General features: G+C 38.8%; 1 protein-coding gene across 1 annotated transcript; it reads right to left on the bottom strand.

Annotated features, from left to right (window-relative positions):
- Positions 1-1,302: 1,302 nt before the first annotated feature.
- Positions 1,303-24,705, bottom strand: SLC26A4 (solute carrier family 26 member 4; the record flags this gene model as incomplete). The annotated part of the gene is made up of 20 exons (XM_082487356.1): positions 1,303-1,326; positions 2,970-3,053; positions 4,253-4,398; positions 4,638-4,692; positions 6,137-6,367; positions 8,165-8,260; positions 8,363-8,455; positions 8,786-8,855; positions 10,225-10,331; positions 11,777-11,872; positions 12,075-12,152; positions 13,033-13,146; positions 15,578-15,725; positions 16,676-16,758; positions 16,870-17,022; positions 19,315-19,479; positions 19,962-20,152; positions 21,700-21,810; positions 24,012-24,151; positions 24,551-24,705. The coding sequence occupies 20 exons, from the start codon at positions 24,703-24,705 to the stop codon at positions 1,303-1,305; spliced, it is 2,340 nt and encodes a 779-aa protein (XP_082343482.1).

Here is a 24,705-nt window from a genome sequence, read left to right as displayed (position 1 = left end):
AGCCCACATTGTGAAATTTGTCCCTGGACATTTCTTACACTTCTGTTATTATTTGTTCCCTCACCATGCAGGGCTTTTTTCAATTAAAAATATTAATGTAGTGCTAAAAAATTTAAGGTAGCTGTCTGTTTTCCATCAAAACACATTTCTTCTTCATGAAAAGTAAGAATTGATTTCCTGCATATCTATTTTATACAGTCCTGAAATAAGGATTAGAGCATTGTGGGTCAAATCCTTTATCTTTTGTAAATTATTGCACTTGTGCATTATGGACTGTCAAATTTAAAAGAACAGCAGTGTTTTGATGTCAAATATTAAAAGACAAATATGCTATATAAAAATATAACTATTAATAAAACTAAATAAACGCCTATATTCCATTAAAAAAAAAAAAAACACAATACAAACCTGTACACTAGGTCACATTCTGACTTTCTTACTTGCACTCAGTAGCAGCCAGTTCTACAGATCCCATTAAGTATTTGGGGACTAAGGTTTTCCTTAATCTAATTTATGTCATGATCTGCCTCTTGATGAAAGATATGTAACCCAGCCAAAATAATCTGTGTATACTTTGTTTTAGGGATGGTCATTAATAGTAGTGCATGATTTATTATCATGGGATTAACACAAAACTAACGAACCCATATCCAAGGGTCTTTTCTATTGAAACTTATCCTATTTAAAGTTTTATAGTAGTTCAGTGCCATTTTCTGTTCATGTGACTGTTTCACCTGTCACCCATTGCAGTTATCTAACAACCTGCAGCAATTTACGAAATTGCTTGGAAAAAATGATCACGACACAGTTTTCAAGACTTGTCAGCACGTATGCTCACAGTAGTGTTCTAGAATTGCAAAGCCTTCCCCAGCTAGAACTCCTGCCCTCTCGCTAGGCATTGTACAAACACAGAACAAAAGGCTTGCCATCCAAAGATTTTGGTCTCTTCAGCTTTCCTGGGCAGACCACAAAGCAGCTTTTCATCCTATACACACGGATAAAACAGTGTATAGCACCTCTGCCTCACTAGTCCCAAAACTGAGTACATAATTCGTAACAGTCTTCTGATTTTTTTTTATCAATATATCGTAATGGAAAGTGCTTGTTGAATCAAGGTCCAGAATATTTCCAGGATAAAGTTAGCTAAAATTTGGAGATTTCTAGAGATCTATATCATTCAGACAAACAATCAGGGTTTTCTTCAAGTGCAAAGATTGGTTTCATTGCAGGAAATGCTTATATAGTACCGGTGCATAAGTATTGCTGTGAGTTCACAGGTAAGACAGTACCAGAAGTCCGTCCTCATGAAGCAAGTCTGCGCATAGCCTAATGAAATGATTTTCAAAGGGTGGAGAGAAACAGACAATGGTTAGTTCTGAGTACACACCGCTTGGAAAAATAAAATGTTTGTGTATGTGTTAACTAAAAAGTACTAAGTTCAACCTGACCTCAGCGAAAGTACGGAGAAAGTAACTGTTCTGAGGCAGCATCCCTCTGACGTGTGTCTGCATTGGACCATTCAGTCAGGAAGCTGCAGGTCTGAAGGTTACTAGCTCTCACTTTCAAAATGTGGCTATAAAAGTGCAGGGCAGAAACCTCTCAGAACACTCTTTGACCTTGGATTGTTAGTTTTGTCTGGCTTCTTTTCTTATTTAATGACAATGATATAAATATCTAAGCAATCCTGTGAATAGAAATCAGAATTCGAGTCTTTTTGGCCTGCCATTCCCAAATGCTTCTGTTACAGAATCATGGTGTCTTTCTAGCTTTTTTAATCCTTCATTCCTTTCTGCACTGTGACTTAGAGAGGAGTGGAAAGTGCTTCTCCCTGTATTAGTGATGAAGAATAATAATTGGGTCTCTTGCAATATTTATACCAACCAAAAATGGAAGGGGTGAATCAGGAGTATCAAGTATCACAGTCTACTTACCAAGCCCTGAAGTTTGAGAGGCTTTTGCTTAGGATTTCAGCTTCTCCTCTCACCAATCTGCTTTCCAAGCTGACCTTACCTTTTCCTACAAGACTTCATGCTATGTTAAAAACTACAATGCAGGGTGATGCTGAGAACCTCTACCCAGCCACAGCCTCCTCTTTCCTACTTGCCTCCAGGCACCTCTACATCCCACACGCACAGAAATCTTGCTGCCGCATTTTGCGAGAGCATGACAGAGAGAAGGGTCACAGCATGCCTCCAGCCCCTTTCCATTCCTGCTGCTGGAGCAGAGTGGCCGAGCACAGGGCACTACCCCATTTTAGCCAGGGAATTAAGAATGGAGTTCTGACTAGTACCACAGTAGCATAATAGGAGGGACACATAATAATCATGCCTTTACCTACAGGGAGCATTGTAATGCTTCCAAGGTATTGACACATCACTAGTTTAATCCATCTCAGGCTACAGAAGGGCATTTAGCCCAATCTCCTATTTTCTGAATAAGTGGCCTGTGTGCTGCACTGTAATATTACCAGTAAGTTCTACTTTATTTTCTGGTAGTATTCTGTAAATACAAAATACCACGGTATTGCTTTAATGGACTTGTGTTGTTGCATGTTAGTTATGTTCAGTACAATGCTTTGCTGCAGCTTCCTGTAAAATGTTTAGATTGTGCAAGAAGATGTCTCCTGTGTTAAATGGGGGAATTAAGGGGGAAAGTTGGCTGTAACTTTGGACTCAGGTGCCTCGAGCCTTACCAAGTATTCTCTTAGGCACCTAACTCAGGCCTGCGTAAGGCAAAATAGTCCTAAAGTGACAGAGATCAGGAGGTGATTGTGCACATACAATCTACTACATGTCAAAAAGACCTCAACTTCCTCCACTAAGCACTGACATCCAGGTGCCCAAATAGGGTATTTATTTATGGAGAAGGCTCAGTTCATCCACCATACTCTCACAGCATGACTCAATGCAAAGGAATAAAGCCAGCAGTATTCTATAAATAATAGATACATTCAGTTTTTAAGTGCATACCTCTTCCTGAACATCAAGTTCATCATCAGGACGGCTTGTTTCTGTGAATTCTATGGGTTCTTTAGACTCTTGCATGAGTGAAATCTTGGTAGAAAGAAATACAGAAACATGATGAGTTACACATTGTCTGTATCATTGAAGTTGATTTATTACTCTGAGGTACCTTAATATAACTTCCACAACTCACAAGACTCTGTTGTTTACTCTTCCTTGAAAAAGCTGTTGCTTTAGTTCAGCTGGGAGGAACTTAAATGTTGGAGAGCTTTTGGTCCTGCTCCTCCTGATACAACTAGTTATGGCTTTGTAAAAATAATAAAAGCAGAGTTGATTTCTAAACTGCTGTATGGCTTTGTCAAAATGTTAATCTTGGCTGCAAGACAGGAAAAAACTTCTAGATCCTGAGTAGTGAGCAAAAATTACCAAAAAAAATAAGGGCTCCATCCTAATTATTTAACAGTATATTAGTTTTAATTACTATTTATTCATAATACTATAATAGCGATTGCTAGGGAAGGAATTGGGGTGAAAAAACAGGAGAACATTATATGGCTATTTTTCTAATGAGGTCTGACATCTTTAAACACTACCGAGTGTTCTGATTATCTCAAAACCCACAGAATACAACTAGGAAATGCACAGAGAAGGGCAGTAAGAATGAATAATAGCATGGAACAGATTTCATGCACACTCACACCAAGCAGAATGGGACTCTTCAGCTTTGATCACAGGTATATGAAATTATTAATAGTGTCGGGAAAGGGAGCAGGGAATGATTTTTCATTGCAGCTAACAATCCAGAAATCACACAGGATTAAAACAAATGGGAAATATTTGTCATGTAACACGTTTCAAATTACAGAACCCATTGCCACAGTACAGTGTCATGCTAAAACATGTAGAGGGGGTTCCAAAAGGAGTATGACAGATGCATTGATGAAAACTCCACCTGCAACAACTAAACATAATGGTCCAAATGCAACCTCCAGCTGAGGAAGTCCTTAAGCTGCCAGTTGTCAGAAACTAGAAAATGCGTCTTAGGATGAAATGTTCTGCATATCTCCTGTTTCTCCAGTTCTTTTCACTAACAAGATCCTGGGGTCAATAGAGCCTTCCTTTGATCTAGCAAAATATTCCTGTACTAGAGAAGCTGTCCAATTTACTAGACTCTCACTTTATTTGTACTACAGCTCTATGTCTAGTTTTCAAATGTGCCATGCTGTAATGGAAACTGCAAGAACGAATGCTAGATGATGGAAGGGAAACATCCTACTGGATGTCCTTACCTTCTCAAAGACAGGATCTTGGTTGTCACTATATGTCATTTGATTCCTTATGTAGAGCACAGCATCATGGACAGTCAAGAAGAATATGTCTTTTCTGACAATATCATCAAAGAAGGCACTCCGTTCCAGTTGAGATATAAGGTTGTCTGAACAAAAGAAAGTCAAATCAATCAATCAGTCAATCATAGCTTTGTCTTTACTTTTACTTTCTATATTTCCTTTAAACCCCACCATTCTTTGTGTCCCACTGCAGCCCACCATGTTTATCAGTGTGACAATTCAAATTTTTATTAGAACAAATCCTCCCACAGGCACATCTAGAGATCCCTTCTCATCTTCATTTTATTCTTTGCATGAGTGGTAGTAGAAATATTTGGATGTTTACCTTGATATGAAGCAAAGTATACTCTCACATCAATTCTCTCAAACTCTCTAATTATCTAAAAAAATAAAAGTTTGCAACAAGAACATAAATAAATAAAGTCTGTAAGGAGAAAATGCATATATATATATATATATGTCTATATATGTAATGCACGGGCGCACATACACACTTCATTTGTTCCTGAGTGTCTTCATTCCAAATTGTATGTTCTGTTTATCCATCATAAATAAGGAACTGCTTGCTATACTTAAAGATCCCATAGTTAAGTATCTGGTTGCTGAAGTGGTCTGTCTTCAACTATGTACGTGGAACTATCAATTTTTCACATACATACATTGCTGCCTATTAAGGTTCTCATTCCGTTCTCATAATATTAATAATTATGTCTCTTCAAGTGAGAACCACATGGGCCTGAGCAAGCTTTACTTCCCCCCATGTATGTGTGATACGATACAATCTTTCATTGGCACATGCAGATTTTTTTTACACAGATTTTTCCCCTCTTGCAGTGCACCAGATGGACCTGTTCTTGGATGAAAAAGCTGCATATGGAAAGAGTCATGTCTGTGGACCCCATATCTCTTCTGTGTCAGAAGTCAGAACTGAGTAGAAACTAGACAGAAGGCTGAAGCAAGGCACACGGTATTGTATTTCAGTTAGTTAAAAGGTGGGAGACTGGATTCTACCTGTGGCTCCCTGGTGGCAGGCAAGTCTAGAAAAAGTCTAGAGTCTTGGTAATCTAAGATGTGGTTTATAGATAGGCTAAGCAGTCCCAGCTGCAAAATTAAGTTAGTGAAAGCAGCAATCTGAACATACGAAGTATCATAAAAGACTAAAAATTAAACAATCTGATCCTACGCACTTGTAACTGGGCACCAAAAAATAATGGAAATACTTGGCCTTAATCTCTTCACCTCATTTCCCTCTCCCTAAACTAGGAATATTATCTCCTTATTACGTAGTGTGATGTTTGCAGATGAATTAATGAATGTTGATGAAGCGCTCTGATATTAACCACAGAAAACCCTATAAAGAAATGAATCATTCTTCCTTCTGTCATAATTTAAATAATATGGAATGAATAAATAAATCTTGTGGCTAAAGACTGAAAAGTGATGGTAATATGAAATTTTTACTACCTCTGTGTTGAGTGAGCATCATCCTGTGCCCAGATTAAGGTAGGAGGCATGTGGAAAGAAAATATATAACTAAAATATTTCATAACATATGCATACAAGGGGACCACATTTTGCAGTTCTAATTTAAGAGTACTTGACTATGCAACCTTCATATTGTTTTTTTAATGCATTTTTGTTTTTTTTTTTTTTCACCTAAAATATGCACACACCAATATTCTACATCTTGCTATGTAAGTTTTGAAGGTATTTTTCAACAACAGACTTTTAAAAGCTCATCAATTAACTTCAGCTAACAGCTCTTGATTTACATACTACTGACGAGTTTCATTTTCATGGAACACCAGAAAAAAGTGCACTTACCGTTTTTATTGATTTCACAGCTACAATATCCAAAAATGTTACTGCTCCAAAATCAAGAATGAGACTGTGGATGGGAACCTTGGGGATGTTTACTTTGACGGGGAGTTCTGAATTCCAGTCCACCTGGATCTCTACTTCTTTGGTGGGAACTTGAAGATCTTCGTTGTCGTCAGGTTCCTCATCAGGCTCAAAAGCTTCATTATTAATACCAGGCTCACTGATGATACCATTCTAATGTGCAGATAATATATGGAATATATCATTCAATCATGGAGAAAGTTTTGGAGTTACAGGAAATACTTCCCTGTGACACCTTCTGTTTCAGGAATGAAAGAGACGATACTTGTGACCAGTACGCCCTGCTCCCAACCTCAGGTAATGTGGTTAGTGTAACTAAGGCCATTTTCTAAGGCAAGCAGCCATTCTCTGTGACAGAGCAGATCACGTATTCCTTCCATTTTCCCTCATTCTCAGGCCTTAAAGGTCCTGTGAAGCAAGTAGACATAACAGAACAGATTTCTTCTTCCCCTCCCTACCAGCCTCAAGATTCCTGGGTGCCAGGCTGATTACTCCCTTCCTTGCCAGCCTTGAAGTTCCCAGGCACCCGGCCAACCAGGTGTTGTTGATGACCCCGTCACAGAACAGGGAAGTGTAACAGCGCACAGAGAACTGTCCATAAAATCAAGCAGTTACAAGTCCTAAGTGGGGAATCTGGACTGGAACTGCTGCAGGCCTATGACCCCCTGGTGGCCAGGGATGCCCGCACCATCATCTGCTTCATCCGAGGACTGGGTGAGTGGCTTGTCTTCTTGTATATGATTTTTGAGTCTAGATTATAATTGTTATACTGATACATCAAACCATGTATTAAGGTCTGACCCAACTGCAGAGGGTCCAGGTGATTAGAAACCATAAGTTAAGGTCTAGGTGATTAGAAACTATAAGTTAAGTTGTATTATAAATTCTGTATTAAGGTATTTATAAATTGTACTACACTGATTCTGTTTGTAGAAATCCTATGCCATTCTAACCATAAAATCTGTGCTACACTAATCATAAAATCCTGTTAAGAAAAATAAAGCTTTAATTGTAACTACAATTTAGTGCCAGCATCATTCTGCCAAGATCCCTAAAAGAATCTGTCTGTTCCCTTAGTCTTGGATTACAATACTGCATCCAAGAATTTAAAGAAAAACAAGACAGAGCACATTACCTCCTCCTCTGTGCGGTGTATTTCCTTTCCTCTTTTTTTCCTTCTTAGAAGAGCATCTTCCTACAAAAAGGCCACTATCCAGAAAAATAAATACCTCAGAGCTACTCCCTCCCTCAATAGCTTTATTTCTAGGAGATATTTAAGACCAGTGTTTTCAGATTTTAATTAGATTTACTATATATGATAACATGGTAAAACGGTCAAAAGCTGGAATGTCACATAAGTGAGCATTTAACTGCATCATAAATTGTAATATATACAGAAAATACTTCATCCTACATTGAGACCAATGACAACAGAAAACCCATTTCTAACTTCCATCTCTGGAGATTTAATAGGTTGCCCATACCTGTCCACTCCTGTAAGCATTTAATTATTGAAATGTACATTCTATACTCAGAGGAGCATATGCTGCTTTCTTTGAAGATGTGGAAGGCTAAGTCTACCAGCCAACTGACACCACTCACCTGTGCATAGGAAGCTGGATAATATGAGCAGAGCATGTACACACGAAAGCCAGAATTTTTACTGCACAGAGATAATCTGAGGTGCTGAGGTGTAGAGGTAAGTTCAAGGAATCTCTTGCCTCCACTCCTGTTAACTCTATAACTATCACAGCTGCCTGAACCTGTGGGGTCTTTGGCAATAGGTGAACTGCTCTGCTAAGCCTCCTGCGGGTTCCAGACTTCCTACCATCGTAGTAAGTCACAGTTTTCCATCTTTATTTTAAAGATGAGTACAGATAAACTAATAATTAAGGCTAAAGTAATAAGCTATAACGGTAATCCTTTGAGAAAGAAAAAGAATTGGTTTACCTTAGTAGCTTTTAATTTCCCCTTCTTGATTAGCTTTTGTATCTTCCTCAGTGCTTTGAGTCTCTTATTATATACCTTGACTGCATCAAATCCCACCTGCAGAAAAAGGATCAAAATTATTTAATTTTACATAAATATAATTCTGAGGAAATCTCAAAAACAGTTAAGAAGCATCCAAAACCATCACATATCACTTACTGTGGATTTGAGGCTGCTTTTCAGTCCATCAATGTTAGCATAAAAAATTGGACTTGAAAACTTGAGAATCTTCACACCTTCTGGTTCTATAACCTGTTGCCAAAGAATATAAGGTTAAGCAGCAACAACCGTATTTTGGATAATAAGAAGCAGTTTAACTGTTTCAACAGTTCAGCTGCGTATCTAATTCTGAAAAAATGGTGTATCTTTGCTGATAATTGAGGTGGTTCAGTTTTAAGACGCTTACAGCTGCAGCATGCAATATGGACCAAACATCTGGATCAAGATGAAGAATTTAATGCTGAAACTTGTTATCTTCGAGCACTCCACTTCCAAATTCAAGTTGTCCACGATAATCAAGGCTTACATGTTTGTCTTACACTGGCTTGTAGAATGAAAGGAAACAACTCAGCAATGACTTACATTTTTGTAGTCCTTGACCTTCTTGTAGATGTCTGTGCCAGGAATGTTTCCAAAGCCACCCCATGAAGGACTAACAGAAATAAAAAGAAAAGACATTGAAGGTAAACATCATACCTAGGCATTCACAGAACTGAAGGAATTGGTGCATACAAAATGTCATAGACTTATGTAGTCTGCTGTCTTCTACCAAACTAATAGCCTCATTGGAAAAGTGTTCTATCTTTGTTTTGTGTCACTGTGCAAGGGTCTTTTTCCAAATTGTAGTAAATTGTCCATTTTAAAGACAAGGTAATTTGGTCTCAGCCTACTTGCTGCACCATTTCTATGTAAAGCTGAATGAATAAATTGTTCCATTTGTTTCCCAAACCAGAAAAATGTTTTAAAAGCAGATTAGTTTGGTTTGAATAAAAAAACAATGTTTTGACTCTGAAAAAAGACTGATCACTTTTTTTCACTCCAAATCAACCGAAACAATACATTTACATTTTTTTTCACATTACTTAAAACTTTTTGTCCAACCCTTTTGATTTTTATTTCAGTCAATAACAAAACCAAAATATTTTGTAGTCTCCAGATACATTTTTAACAGTTGAAGCAAATTGTTTTGCAGTTTGTAAAGCCTCACCTCCCTTTTATATTTTGATTTCACAAATCTGAGTTGAATTTGGGAATCTTTTTTGAGGATCTTCAAATTCCATTTTTTATAGCCTACTATTCTGTAACAACTTTTGCAAGGCTTTATTTATGTGCATTTGTTGACAGTGCAACTATCCTTTGGTATTGCTGGTAACCATACTCTCTGGACTCCAGGCTGAAGGAAAGGAGTTACATTGTATTTTCAGAGAAAAGATCAATGAAAAGTAGCAAGATGGCCAAAGAAGATTCTGCAAAGACACCTTTTCTCACCATTCTACTACCATATGTTCTTTGAGCAGCAACAAATCAGCCACAAGCACAACCTTTTGTCTTATTCCCATGCTTTCTCTTCCTCTTCTTTCACAGGCATACACTCAGTCTTGTATAAGCAATAAGTGAAAAGGTTATTGGCATGTGCAACATACTGTAGTAGTATTACATGCTAAGAGTTAATATAATGGTCAATTGATTACTGAAACCATTCATACATCTTTTTATATTTGATCTGGAATGTTCCTATCCCTTTCTAGATATCAACTATGTCGGCATATAAATAACATATGGCTAAGTACCACCAGAGTACCCAACATGATATAGAATAAATACTGATAAAATAATGCAGCTTCTCGAGTGCAATTAAATGATAGCACACAAACAGTGTTTTGTTCTAATGAAAAGATTTTTTTCCATTTAAAAATTTTTGTAAACCCAAGCAGATTTTCTGCCACAAATCATCTTGCTTTTCAGCATATTGTCTTCCATTTTCATGGTATAACAATTCTTTCTGATCCTGTGTTACTTACAACTGAACTCTCAGCACAACTGTCAGCAATCCAAACAAAAGGCCAGCAAGTAATCCCAAATCAAGTCCCAGAATGATGGATGCTACACATGTAAAAACCCAGATCATCTGGAGAGGAAATAACAAACGTAAAGTCTCTTAATTATAATATATAACTCCTGGTCATGCTAAAGAATCACTAGACCAGATAACATGAGTAGGAGAAGAATTTAACTTTGGAGATGATCATAGCACACTGGCAATTAGTTGAATTCCACACAAAAGCCTTTTTCCTCCAAGATGCTTCTATCCATCACTATCTTATTAGGCATGGTTAGCTTTTTAGGAATTAAGTTTTTTTTTAACGTAACAATATTTTTCAAGGATCCAGTTACTTTGGTGAATTTAAAGGGGATGCAGTTAACTATTGCATTTTCTTCTTTCTGATGGTGGCAGTCTTTGCTAATCTTTCTTTAGAAACTGAAAAGAATTTATTTTCCCAAGACGTAAAATACTGTAAGATGCCCCACCTGCAAACATATAGAGAGGGAAGGGGGCTCCTCAGTGATATCTAAGAATCAGAAATGTTCCAAAGAGAGGCATTTCATAGTAACAGGTTGATGGCACTCTCTAAATTCTCCACTGAATATTCAGGCAGAACAGTTGAAGTGGGCTCCTCAGTTCCTCTTTATGCCACTGCCCAGGTAGAACACCCAGTGGACCCAATCATACAAAAAGCTGAGTGCCTGTGCTTCTCACTGAAGTCAGTAGGATCTTTTACCTGTAAAGAGGACTAGTAAATGATTGACTAAAAAATTTCAGATTTACCTGAGGCAGGTACTGTCCAATGACACACACTGTAAAATCTATGCACGGTAAGGGCACATGGAGAAAATACTTTCCATGCAATCTTTTCCTGCCTTAACAGCCACACTGAAGGTTGGTTCCACAGAAAACAGAGTGGGAGATGCAAGCAAGTACCCTGAGATATGGCTATAGCAGTTCATAAGAAAAGCTTGTTCATCTACCACTTAGCATGCTAAATGAATCCCCATTCTAGCTTGAATTAGTCTTGCTACAACAAGAAAACACATTTTCTGAGGACTACCTGAATTTATCCAGGCAAATAGGATGCCAATGTGGTAACAACATAAATATATGCACATGAATTACGAAAAGGTCAGCTTTTCTGACCCATTTAAACTGTGCAAAAGATCAAAGCAGAATGGTAAAGGTGACAACAGGCCATCTTTATTGTGATTTTCAAGCCATCTCAACACAAGATTGCTGTAAACTATGGTAATTGCTACAAAGGAGTCATCACTGCACAGGAATACCCCAATTGGCACCCTCATTGTGGGGTATAGGGAATAAAGAAGATAAGCAGAATACTATGTAAAACTCTAAACCAGGGAATTTTTAACTGACCTCATGGCACCTGCATTTTGAGGATGCACACAAAAGTTTTCTGATGTTAACTCTACAAAATTCTGTCTATGTGGTAGTTAAGAGAAACTTGGATGGCATTAAAAGGCAAAAACATTCAGGAGAAAAGAAAAAATTAGGTTACTTACAGCATCCACTTTATTCTGTCTCCACAGACGGGGAACATCAAACACTTGCATGAACATGCCTTTCAAGTTAGCTATGACTACAGCTGCCAACACAGACTGTGAAGAAAAGTTATGAAAAAGTGTTATTCAGAAGCAAAGATGCATATTAAGATAGTGCTAAACATCATACACTATATACCAGAGCCTTGTCTGGTATCAGTCACCATAGTTTAAACAGGGCTATTATCCTGCCCATCAAAGTTGAGCATTTGGCTCTGATTGGTGCTGGTGACTGTCCTGCAGAAGACCAGTACGGTACCTTTTGTAAGGGCTCTAGCAATTTCCCCAGGGCAACAATGGAAATCAAAACAATCCCAGCGGAGATTATACCAGCGACCTGCAAAGAACAGAGTGTTTATAGGAAATAAACTTATTAAGACTCTATCTTATGTTTCTAGGATTACAAAGAAAAATGTACAAGTAGTTGCACATTACATTTCATTAGGAACAAGGAGACCTGCCAAAATGCCATTGTGTTCAGGTGTATGTGGGCAATCATTATACACTTCAGCTAACACAGAGGGAATTCAATTAAGCAGGTAATGCAAACAACTGCACGCAAGGTAGTAGCTCTTGGAGGGGTTATGTTGCATAGACAGATGAAAGGAGCAGAGTCTGTGTCAGCCCAGAAGGGGGCTGCTGGATAACCTGTAGTTCTCCATGGTCAAAAAAGGCAAAGCTGTAGTACTGTAAAACAGACTAGCTTACTCAACATGAGAAGGATGGCAGTGCTGGATAACCTGTAGTTCTCCATGGTTAAAAAAGGCAAAGCTGTAGTACTGTAAAACAGACTAGCTTACTCAACATGAGAAGGATGGCAGTGGGCAGATGATGAATGGAAAATGGCAGGGCTGCTCAGGCCAGCATATGGGAACTTAAATATCTCTAGGCAGCTGCGAGAGGATTTCCTCCCTCATCCTGAATTCCTAGTGTGTCAAACTCAGTCCCTTAATTGGGAATGAAATTCTGGGGAATTAGGCTTGAAGGATTTCTGACCCCTAATGTAACTCATGCTATGTAAAACTTGATTGCCCTCTTCTGGCAGAGCTACAAGAATGATTCACTACCAGAGCACAAGGTGCTAGCTAAGATACTTGTGGCTTTCCACGTGCCAGCAACACAATCATTCTAGGACTATTTTCACCCCATTTTGAAAGCTGTGCCCTATATAAGATTAAATTTACCCGTGCACAGTACTAGTAAGAAGAGGTCATTACCTGAGTCTTTCCACCGGTACTTTCTTGGACTGCAGTCCGTGAAAGAGCAGTAGTTGCAACAAAACAAGAAAAGGCACCTGAAAAAATGTTGCTGAACCCGAAGGCAATAAACTCCTGAAAGATAATTGGACGATATTGTAAATACAGAAACCTGAAGACAATTTTGCAATGGAGAATGACAATAGCTTCTACAGTAGTTTATAAAGTCAGTAGCACAATAATATTGAGAAGGGTATGGACTAGTAACAGTTGTTAAATGTTTACACAAATTCCTCATATGCTGCTGTAACTACCTGTGTTTGGAAATCAATACAACAAAGTTGTTATACTCTCCCTAACATGGACATACTTATCTTTATATTAAGACATTTAAAGCTTATTTCCAACAATGTTAGCAAACCTAACATTTCTAACAATTACACTGGTATAATTGCATCAACAAATGGGTCTAGTATAAATTTAACTCCCAAGTATCATCAGCTAAACAAATAATTTTAATCAGCACAACAGTCTGAGTTTAGACAAGCCTTTAATTAATGCAAATCATTGTATTATTAGTAGAACTAATCAGGAACTTTGCAATAAAACAGTTTCACTGAAAACTTCTAGTTTGTTGAGCCAGAAGTTTTTCACTCTGAACATCCCAATGAACTCACGCTGAGTCCCAGGCAGCGTTCTCATAGATTTGCCCCAGGGTCACAGATGCTGGCGCCTACTGATGCTGGTTGTTCTGCTCAAGTGACAAGGACCCTGGGAGCTTTATGTTCTGGGATCTGGGCCATTCCTCTGCTGGGAAACGAGGCGTTTGGGAGCTGCCCACAACCCCATATAATTGACAGAAACATTGTTTTCACCAAGCTGACGCAGTCACAAGAGATTTTCACTCACTGCAATTTTTTTAAAAATATAATTTAAGATTTGATTTTGACTCTCTCCTTTCTTTTCTCCAAAATGAAATTTCCTGTAATCTTTTCATTAAGCTCCAACTACAAGAGCAGGATTTTGAAGTCATGTTCTTTAACAGAACAGACATAGATGATTCATGCCTATTCCTGTGGAACAGCTGTGCTCCACAAGAAGTATAGTTCCCAGTGTTCTTGGGTATTAACGATCTATGAATCTATGAAGACAAAAAAAACCACTGGCAGATAGTACTATTGACCTGTCCTTCAAAATTATTTTATTACTTGCTCTTGTGATGTTATTTTAACTTGTCCAGTTCAAGTAAATTATTTGCCCATCATTCATAGCTGCAATTAACTTTTCCTATGTGTAAAATTCATAGCATAGTATTGAAAGGAAGGCACTTTGCTTTTATAGACAGTAATTCTACTACTATGATATTTAATTAGTATCTTTGAAGCACATCAGTGCTGGCAGAACAGTATATTCAACAAAAGAACAGCACAAACAACAATTCCAGGAATATGTATTATTCATTCAGATTTATTAAACTGTAAGTCAATGCATTTTAGGCAACTTTAAATCAAAGTGTTACTAGATATGAACTTTTGTATTGTAAAGTGACCAGCACGTTCAGAAGTACAATTTTGTTACATACTGCAAAACAGTGTTTCCAAAATCAAACTTTATGTAATCCATCAATACTAAAATAAAGGACTCATGAAACAAAGTGCTCAGCTTATCTATTTATTGTAGTAAGTGTATTTTCTCACGTGTTCAAAGGATAAAATTCAAAATTAGCATAGATGCAGGACAAGGAAGCTTTCTGACATTTTTTTCCCATGCCCATGGGTAAACCACATAATCCCTGGTGAAAACACTGAACAACTGCAGCAATCTTTAAGAGCTTGTCAATGCATAGCTCGTGTAACATTCTAGCTATGTGCCTTCAGAAACCAATGGTTAAAACAATCCAGCCACTTGGTGCAGACCGTTATTCATGTTCATCTGCTAGTAGGCATTTACTTTTGTGAAGCTGCAGGATTTAGCTATACAGTTACAAGTACATTTATATTGATGTAACTGGTGTCATGCTAAGAAGTACAATAATTTCTTCTGTAGGAATAAAATCATGCCTTAACTGAAAGGTTCAACCGATACAAATCCAGCACGTAGACTAAGCCTAAATAAAGCTGTCCAGAGCAGCTTCTTAGCTTGACGTTGTTTCCCTGCCCCCCCAGCAACAGACATCAAAATACGCCTTGTGAGTAGAAATGAAAAACAGGTTGCTGAAGTTGGCTATGTCAATTCAACCTCGCCAGAGAATTCCCCTATACAGTGATTAACTTTAATTACCTTTTCAGAGCTACTGCAGTCAGTAAAGCAATACAGAAGGAATTAATTAGTATGAAAAGCCCATACTGAAGATAGAGCACATCTAGTTCATCTCTATGTGGTAAATTTGTCAGGTAATATATGAACATTTCAGCTATTTCTTTTCAATAATTGAATTTCTCCTGTCAGACTTCAACTTTAGTCTGAAAAATGTGTGTGAGTGATGTTTCTTTCATTTGGCTACATAAGTCAACGTGAAACAGAACTTAAATTCACTATATTTATGAACTATTTTGGTTATACATACCTGGTTTCCATCAATAGCATAGTCATATTTGGTTGCATATACTTTTCCCACAGATACGGCAATAGCATAAGCAACAATAGCAATGGAAAAGGAGGCTGCCATCATCTGGGAAAACAGGCTGACATCTGGAGGTTCAGGAGGCAAAAATCTAGCATTTAGAAAATATATTAGTGTTATCAACTTTGATCAGATTCTGTTCTTACTAGAACTGTCAAGGAATTTGAGGCAGAGGCATACAGGTTGCTTATAATATGAAGTGTAATGTTTCAAGTTAATAAAAAGGTGGAAACAGCCCATTGACATACAGAACACGCTTATCTAGCTCACCATAGCCCAAATCCTGATGCTATTAGTCAGCAACAACGCTCCCATTGTTCTCAGCATAACTGAGATTTGGCCTTATGATAGCAAAGTGAAAAAGTACATTTTTTGAAGCATTGAATAAAGGATGTATTGAGTAGTATGATGAATTACATAAATATGTTAATGGCACTTCATACTATTGTTAACATACTTTTTCTACAGATCTCAAAAACATTTTATCCCCCACTGTGTTTCCACAAATTTTAATTAATCAAGCTCTGAATACCAAGTGGAATGTGAAGGTTACTACTGTGAAGTGCTCTGAATCTTTCAAGTGAAAGTTTCTACCATTGTAATCCTGAACATCCCTGCTCCTATGACTATGGAAGTGACACGACTGACTGGGATAACAGTTGTGGCATGAATATGAACCACAGTGGGATAACTCAGGCCTACAGAAATTAAATCTATGCAGAATTTAATCATTAAAAATTGTTTTGTTTTTTTTTTTTTACATTTCCCATAGTCACATATGTTCATGATGCAATTAATTCTCAGGTGAACTTCATGAATCAGGTAGACTTTCCTAAGCCCATTTTACAGACAAAGGAAAGCTAGGCAACATATTTAGGTGGCATAATTGACAGAGCCAGAAGTAAACCTGAGGACACCTCCAGCTCTGAGTTCTAAACTCAGGTTACAGCTCTCAATATCTCTTTTATGTCTTTTCTCTTACCACTGTCATTTTTAGCCAATTAAAATAATACCTATTTTCCAGAAAACAAAGGCACTCACCCTCTTGGAATGCTCTTAACAATGCCTGCATTGTATTTTTTTTCCAGGTCGGCAGCATATGAAATGCCAGTGGCTATTATTGTCTGTAATAAAATAAAATAACAGTTTTAATACTTAAAAAGGGTTCTTGTCTTCCTGCAGCTAGCCCCATGTATTTTATCTGTTACCAGTTTTTGTTATGCTCCTTTGCTTACCACAATGACTTCTATTGGTATAGGTATAGGTATCTTGTGTTTGAACCGATCGTTTATTTCTTTAACTACCATGCAGACAAAAATGGTGAGGAGTCCAGCAATAAGATCTGCAATGTTGGTGGTACCAATTTTTTCAAATGTTTCAATAAGAGTCTGAAAAATAAAAATGACAACATAAAACATGCCCATGAAGATCTATGCCTTCTTCACTTTGTCCGACTAGCAAGGGAGATCCTAATTTTTCTATTCAAAAGACAGCTAGCAGACCCATGGACAAAATTCTGGTTCACTACAAGCCCAGTATGTATGGTCTGTGGTTTACGTGTTTCCTATTTCCACTGTTGACATCCAGAGAATGAGTATGAACACATGGGTCCTGCCAGGCTGTGGAGAATCCTACGCCTGAGGTTTAGCAGTCACTAAACCTCACCTTACGGTACATTAACCCTCCCAGCACAGTTCAGTCCCAGGCTGGAGGATTCTCACAAGGGGGCTGCAATAGGCAGCTCCCTTCTCTACCCTTGCTATGCCCTTGCTTAGTACTACTGTTTATTGCAAACAAGTGTACAGGGAAAACAGGAAGGGCTGATTACAGAAAAGCTATAAATACTTCTCTGTCCTCCCCCTAGGCACCAGGGTAATTCTCACTTGCCCCCTGTCTCCAAGAAAATTTAATTTTGCCATGCATAGTGAAGCAGCTTTAACAGAACAAGCTCATAGCAAAGGGGTTAGGAACAGACTTCTTGCATCCTGGTTAGCTCCCCAAATACTGAGCTGCCAGTTTAAAGGCAAGGGGAGGGTTGCAGCAGCAGTACCACTACTACCATTCTGAAAACACTCTGGTTTTGAAATAAAACGTCTAAGTGCTTAACCAGCTATGTTTTCTAACCTAAAGCAGCAGCCTTCCTGAAACATTGAATCAGATGCCCTTCTTCAGATGACTGAAGACATTTCTTGCCCATTGTACTGCTTACCATAGGTCCCATTTTTACTGACCATCTCTCACACTGCCCCGCTTCGCAGGGGAACAGTAACTTCCTAACTTTGGGTTGTGAATTCTGCTTGGATGCTTACTGTTACAGTTTGTTAAACACCACTTCTGAAGCAAGTCCAAAACTTGCTGAAACTGACAAGGCAAGTCACTGGTTGAGCAGACCAGAAATCACAATTTCTTTGCTCTACACACATCTGCAAACACACTGACTTGGTTCACCTGTAAGAACACAGAAGCTTTGAGCTTTAACCTAAAAAGTCAGCATTCCACTCAGGCTTGCAGGATCTGGAAGAACCATGTAATTCCTTTTCAAAAATACTTTCTACTAATCACCCTTCAATAAACATAAAAAATAGAAATAGAAAAACCTGCAAGATTAATGAGTCCCTCACCCTGCCAAGTCTGCTCTAAGGTCTATTACTTTGCCTCATCTAATTTTCCTTGTTCTGAGGGAAAGAGTTTTCACTAATTCTGAAAAGGCCCAAAACTTTTTTTTTTCCCCCAAATAGTCCACCAGATTTTTTTTCTAACTAACTTTTACCTTGCTGTTTGTAGTTATATTCATCCTATTATTGCTAATTTGCTAGTCTGGTTGCCTAAACTGGCATGTGAAATCTGTAAATACTTTTTTTTTTTGAGATCAGCCTCTTTTAAAAAGATGTTATTCTAATGTGAAGTGCTATGCAAGATATAAAATACTATGAAATTGAAGAGTTTCATGCTGAAGTCAGTGACAAAACTCTCAACAATTTTCCTGGGGAAAGAGACTATTCTGTAATATGAGACTTCTAGGAATTCAGTATTTTTGTAATCCAGACAAGACGGTTCTCCATTTGATCATTTTCTTTAAGATCAACAAATGGAGTTGTGACAGCAACATTTAGCCTCACCTTAACTAGCCAGTAAGTACCTGGCTGCAGGGTGGGAATCCACATCCTTCTTTAGGTATTCACAAGTATGGCTACAGTGTGGAATGAAGAACGATGCCCTTTACCATTCAGAATGAACTGCTGATTTAAGAGAAAAGAGGCTTGGGACCAGTCAGCCGTGGGAGACGACCTGACAGCGTTAAGAAATTATGAAACATAGCTCACAATAAGCCAGAAAGCAAGGGGTGGGATGGAAAGCAGCCTCCAGAAGTGACAACCTGGAGAAGAAGAACTGTTCGGATGGATAATTACATTTAAACTTTCTGTGAAACCCTTCTCTGCCTGAAAAAGACTTCCAGATGGCAATTAGACTTGCTACCTGGGGAACGCCAAAAGCAGCTACTTAATGCCCCACAGCTATAAAGGAACAGCTGCAGATCCTCCTGAGAGTGAGAACTAAATGAATGCCCTATACTTACCACCATATATATGAATGATTCCTGTATGAAATGGAAGCAGAAGACAAACAATTATACAAAAATTCTGGCATAAAACCAAAACAGATTAGAAGGGCATACTTACATATATTATGGAAAGGACACCATTGTAGTTTTTAGTTGAAACATTTAGGACTATTTTCAATTGTGACACAAGCACTTGAAAAGCAGCTGCAGTTGTGAATCCCCCAACGAGTGGATCTGCAAGGTACCTCACAATGAAACCAATCTGAAGGGCTCCAAATATTACCTGGAAAAAAACATGAAGAGTAATGGCTTGCTAAACAACAAAAGGTACACTTTTATTTGGTGATTTCTTATTCTTTGTTCTTTCCTCTTTGTTGATACAGAGTCTTAGTACCATCTTCCCCCATTGCAGCCCAGTGTAGCCATCCAAGGAAATAGAGGAGATGAAGAAATGTGTGAAAGGATGCTCCAGAATATACACCACTAGCACTTAGTTTCCTGCAGGTCTCTTGGTCTGCAATCACGGGGCTATTCTTCTGTTGTCTGCGCTCCCAGTCATGCTGCCACAGACCCTGCCCAGGATAAGAATAATAATCCCCCAAAGCTCTTCAGAATTTAGGATTACTTTCCTTCATTTTTGTCTTTTACCACAGGAAAATGTTTTACTACCCTAGTAGATATACCTAGAAGGTATTTCTATGCTGTATGTTTTCTCATTAAAATTAAAGCAACATCAACCTTCAGTCTTCAAGCCAACTATTTTACCTGTAAAATTCCAACCAGAAAAGTGAGGGTACTAGCAATCAGTACTCTCTGTGCATCTCTGGATTCAGTGTCTATCAGTGTCCCGGTACCATTAGTCCCTGTAGCATTGCTGCCATCTATGAGAAAATTATCATCAGGGGCCATGCTCAATACAACAGATCCCACCATCAAACTGACTACAGGGAATGGACCTGTAATGACAAACAGAACATACTAAAGTTTAATGTACATTGAAAGGAAGCATTTGTCAGATTAGACAAGCAAACTCTAAATCAGAAAATCCATTTAATATTTTAACTGGGCTACATTAGTAGTATTAGGGGGCCAGGAGCCACAGACACTGCAAACATGACACAAAGATACAATTCCTTCCTTACATAACTTACGTTGTACATACAGGTGCATTTTCATGCTTTGCTTACCAAGTCCAAAAGGGGCAACATGTTTGAGCATCTCCCTTTTATAAGAACCACAAGCAGATGAAACAAACCCCTGATCCAGCTGAAAGCAACTTTTTTCTTTTCTTTTTTTGTCACAGTTAGTTTTCAGATGATCCAGATAGCTACATAGCTGTCCAGTCAGGAATCCCAACACCACAATGGTGGCAGGAACATGCACCAAGAGGTAGGACCACATCTTTTGGCAGTAGTGTGGTATTACATTGGCTAAAGATGACTGAAACTGTACTTCAGGCAAGACAACAGATAGAGTAAGTGATCATTGTGTTAGCAACACACAATCTAAAAGTAATTGCATTTGTTGCAGTTATTTACTAAAATTATGCAGAAAAGGAAAATGTCACAAAATGTCTTAAAGAAGGGTAAGTTAATTTTACAGATACCTTAGAGGACAATTAATGAATAAGAGTATTGGAAAAAGCATAGAAAGGAGTGTTTGATAATGTAGAAAGTAGGAATGTCAACACAAGTAGAGGTAACAACTCAAGACCTGGATAGCAGATGTGAGCTGATAGGCAGGGTAAGAAGAGGCTAACAAAGTGGAGAGAACATACGGAAGTATTTGATGCAGCAGAGAAGATAGTTGATTAAAAAATGTCATAGCATGTCAAAGCTTTGGGAGGGGAAAACAATCTATTCTTAGTAGATATGAACAAGGAAAGACCATGTTTTGTTAGAATGAAGAGAAAGAAACTTCAGTGATCAAGTCGTAACATGAATTTTAAATGTGAGAACTGACAGAAAGTAAATGCCATACTTTAAAGAAAGTATTCAGAAAGAATCAACAAGGTTTACCCATAGCCTTGATGTGAGGACCTAGGGCGAGGCTGGAGTGGACACACAGGTTCTGGGTCTCCGCGACAGGCAAGAAGATCAAAAAAGGAAGCAAGGAAGGCTTGCAGCAAGGAAGGCTTGTAGAGAAGACTAAGAGCTCTGTTTTAGCCATCTTGAGCTTTAGCTGATAGACAAATTGTCTGTTCACACTGCCTACTGAGGCCTTGATCTTGTAATTTCTTGCATAGAGTGTAGCCAAACGCAAGATATAAACTTCAGCATAAGTGCAAGCAAAAAGCATGCATGGGCACAACTGAAGTTAGCTATGCACAATTGCCTGTACAGAGAAGAAATAAGACTTAAGTCCCCCAAACCCACCAATATTAATATTCAACACAACCAATTTGGTTCAGAAAGTAGTTATCTTGTATGAAATATGAATGTTCACAGTAAGGATTAACATTTTGTAATAGATTATTCACTGTAAGTTGAACACATGTGGTTACCAACTGAGATGTGCCTTGATGTTCCCAGGAAAAAGTATGTCAGGATGGGAAAAAAGGCAGAATAGAGACCATATCCAACAGGAACTGCAACCAGCAAAGCATATGCCAAACCTGAAAGGATAGATCATCAAAACATCAGATTAAAATCTCTCAACAAACTAATATCTTGTCTAGAATAGACTTTCAGAAAGATTTACTTCTTTTGTCCAGATACAATTTAGAATGTGTTTTGTCTGTAAATCAGTTGCAGGCATGTATGTGTGTATCAAGGACTGTAAATGATTGTATATCCCACACTGGTAGTTGGATGAGTAACTACTGAAAGATGTTCCTGTACTTGTGTAAGCAGCACAAAACATAGGCTCAGATGAGAAGTTTAAGTGGGGGAACACTGTTCAAGAGTGAATGGTCTGCCCCTTGAGAGAAAAGAGGGATATGTGAAGTGTTCTAGTTACAGCCAGAAATTTCAAGCACAGACTCTGAATTATTGCACTACAAATATGCTTCAGTATGTTTTAGCCCTCCTGAAAATCAGGCCATTTTTTTTTTCGGTATCAGCTTATAAACTTAAAAAACAAAAATAAATCACACAAATCTGAGAGTTTTGATCTTTATCATCGTCTTCCTTTGTAAACCCGTGCAAGCCATCAAATCCAACAAATAATGAAAAAAAAGTAAAAAAAAAAAGTTGCCTTCAGTATTATATCCCACTTAGCTCCCACTGCAGGGTGTAGTATTCTTCTTCAAAGATACCGCAGAAACCTATCAGAGCTCAAAACAATTGAAGTCTTGGTCATAGTACTGTGACTAGGGGAGGGCTGCAAACAACACACACAGTTGCTGGTAGTTAGGAACTTCAGGGACCTCAAGATCCCAGAATTCTCTTTTGTGGCAAATGTTTTGGCCAATTTTCCCTGTATTGTATGATTTAGAATTTCAGAATTATTGTATTGTTTTTTTAAATTACTGCTAGATTTAGATTTGCACTAATTTGTGGGTTTTTTTAATGTTTGGGGTTTTTTTTAATACTTGGGTGGGAGACCAAACTATATTTCAGGAATCAGTTTTACAAGTGGAATCTAATTGTGAGAAAATCAGGCTCCACTGAAAAAAAAAAAAAAAAGAGGGGGTTACAGAAAGAGTTTAATAGCTGTTTTAAGTCATATGAAAAGCCCACCTAGCCCAATTCATTTATAGCTTTAGAAAGGCTATACTATAGAGTCCTGTAACTGTGGCACTACCTTTGGCAGAGATCTTCCAGCTCTGACACAGGCTGTCTGTGGGGCTGTGGACAAATCACTTTGTTATTGCTCAGATCACCCTCTACCTGAGGCAGAAGTTTGTAATGCTTTTTTTCTGCCAGTCTGTGCCTCCCTAGCATGCTCCAAGGGAACAGACAGTAGGGAATATTGTGGCTAGTTAGGAATGTGTAAACTGCTTTCTGTTCCCAATGTGAATCTTTGCCCCCTTGTGCAAACGCCTAATTTCCATCGAGGGAAAATGTGGGGTTGACATAGCTAGCTTGACCTCCCCCAGTCCTGAAAAAATTGTGAAAATAATGTAAGAACACTATTGAGAGGAAAGAAACCAATGTGCTGGACTGTGTCAGGGTTATAGTTAGTCTTGTCTTTGAAAGTGGACCTCTTCAGCTGCCTCAGGCAGAATGGTTCTGCCCTTTGAGTCTCTTTTAAGCAGCTTATTTTAATTATTTTCTGCGTATTCCTGCCATTTTTCTATTTGTTCAACCTACTGAATGCTTTCCTAATAAATGGAATAAGGAAATAAGGAAAACTTAATATTGTAAGCCATGTAAGTATCCATCAAGTTTATAATTTTTTTATGTGAAAATGCCACCATCTCCTTGAGGGTTGTTTTCTGCAGACACCTGAAGTAGCTATCAATGTTGCATTATTTTGGAGCAACAACTAGATTTTTGTAGGCATCTGCAGGAGAGCTATAGGCTCAGATAACCAAGAAAGAGGCATAAGACTACATGACCTATCTAATTTATCACAATGTAATTAAAATTTTAAATATCAAAATGAATACTCTTTGAGTAAAAGGCTTTTTTGGTAAAAAAGTTAAATACATCTTGATAACACATCAAAGGAAATTTAAATCTTCGGGCCAAGCACAGAAAAAAAAAGAGAATAAATTAAAACCATTAATTATTTATTGGAAATAATACCTAATATCTAGTATTAAATAACAAGTCTCAGATTTGTAATTCCATCTGCATAACATCCCTGCGCTCAACCGGCTGCCTTATAGCAGCGTCCTGGAGATCAGAGGACCGAGGTGCCTGGCATTACCTTGCAAGGTGGCGACGAGGCCGGTGCTGACCCCCGAGATGATATCGCTGACCAGCCATTCTTTCACCCGGTAGTTGGGCAGCCACTCCAGGATGGGCAGAAAGGACTTGGTAACCTGAAAGGCCCTTTTTCTTGAACATCTGCGAGAAAACAAGTGATGAACGTACCCCAAGGGGCTGCAATCGGAAACCCCACCAGTCCCAAGCTGACAGAACGCTGGGGCCAAGCCCATTTTAAGAGGCAGAGACTGGCAGGGTCATGTCTTCCAGACAGGGATGGGTGTTAAAAAGCGCTGTCTCCCGAAGGAAGCCCCCCACGGGCAACGGCCTCCGCGCGCTTCGATATGAAGGGAAGCAAAGATCGATCTATGGACACACTGGAGCTCTTTGGGCCACTTTACCCCAGGGCGAGTGGAGTTCACCGGCGCCGGGACAGCGCGTCCCCCGCCGCCCGCCGCCTCTCCTCACAGCTCCCCTGCGGGCCCGGCCCGGCCCGGCTCCCAGCGCCCGACGGAGCCCCCCCCGGGCGCCGCCACCCACCTGCAGGCCGCCTGCGCCCGCTCGCGGAGCGTGGGTGGCAGCGGCGGCCGCCGCTCGTTCTCCTCCTGGAAGCCCGCCTCGCTGTAGATGGGCCGCGCCACCAGGTAGTGGCTGAGCTCCGCCAGCGGCTCCTCCGCCCGCTCGCCCGCTGCCAT

This window comes from Vanellus vanellus, assembly GCF_965231255.1.
Source record: "Vanellus vanellus genome assembly, chromosome: 1".
In the NCBI taxonomy this organism is placed as follows: domain Eukaryota; kingdom Metazoa; phylum Chordata; class Aves; order Charadriiformes; family Charadriidae; genus Vanellus; species Vanellus vanellus.
The sequence above is the reverse complement of the archived record's forward strand: the minus strand, read 5'-3'. Positions and strand labels throughout refer to the sequence as shown.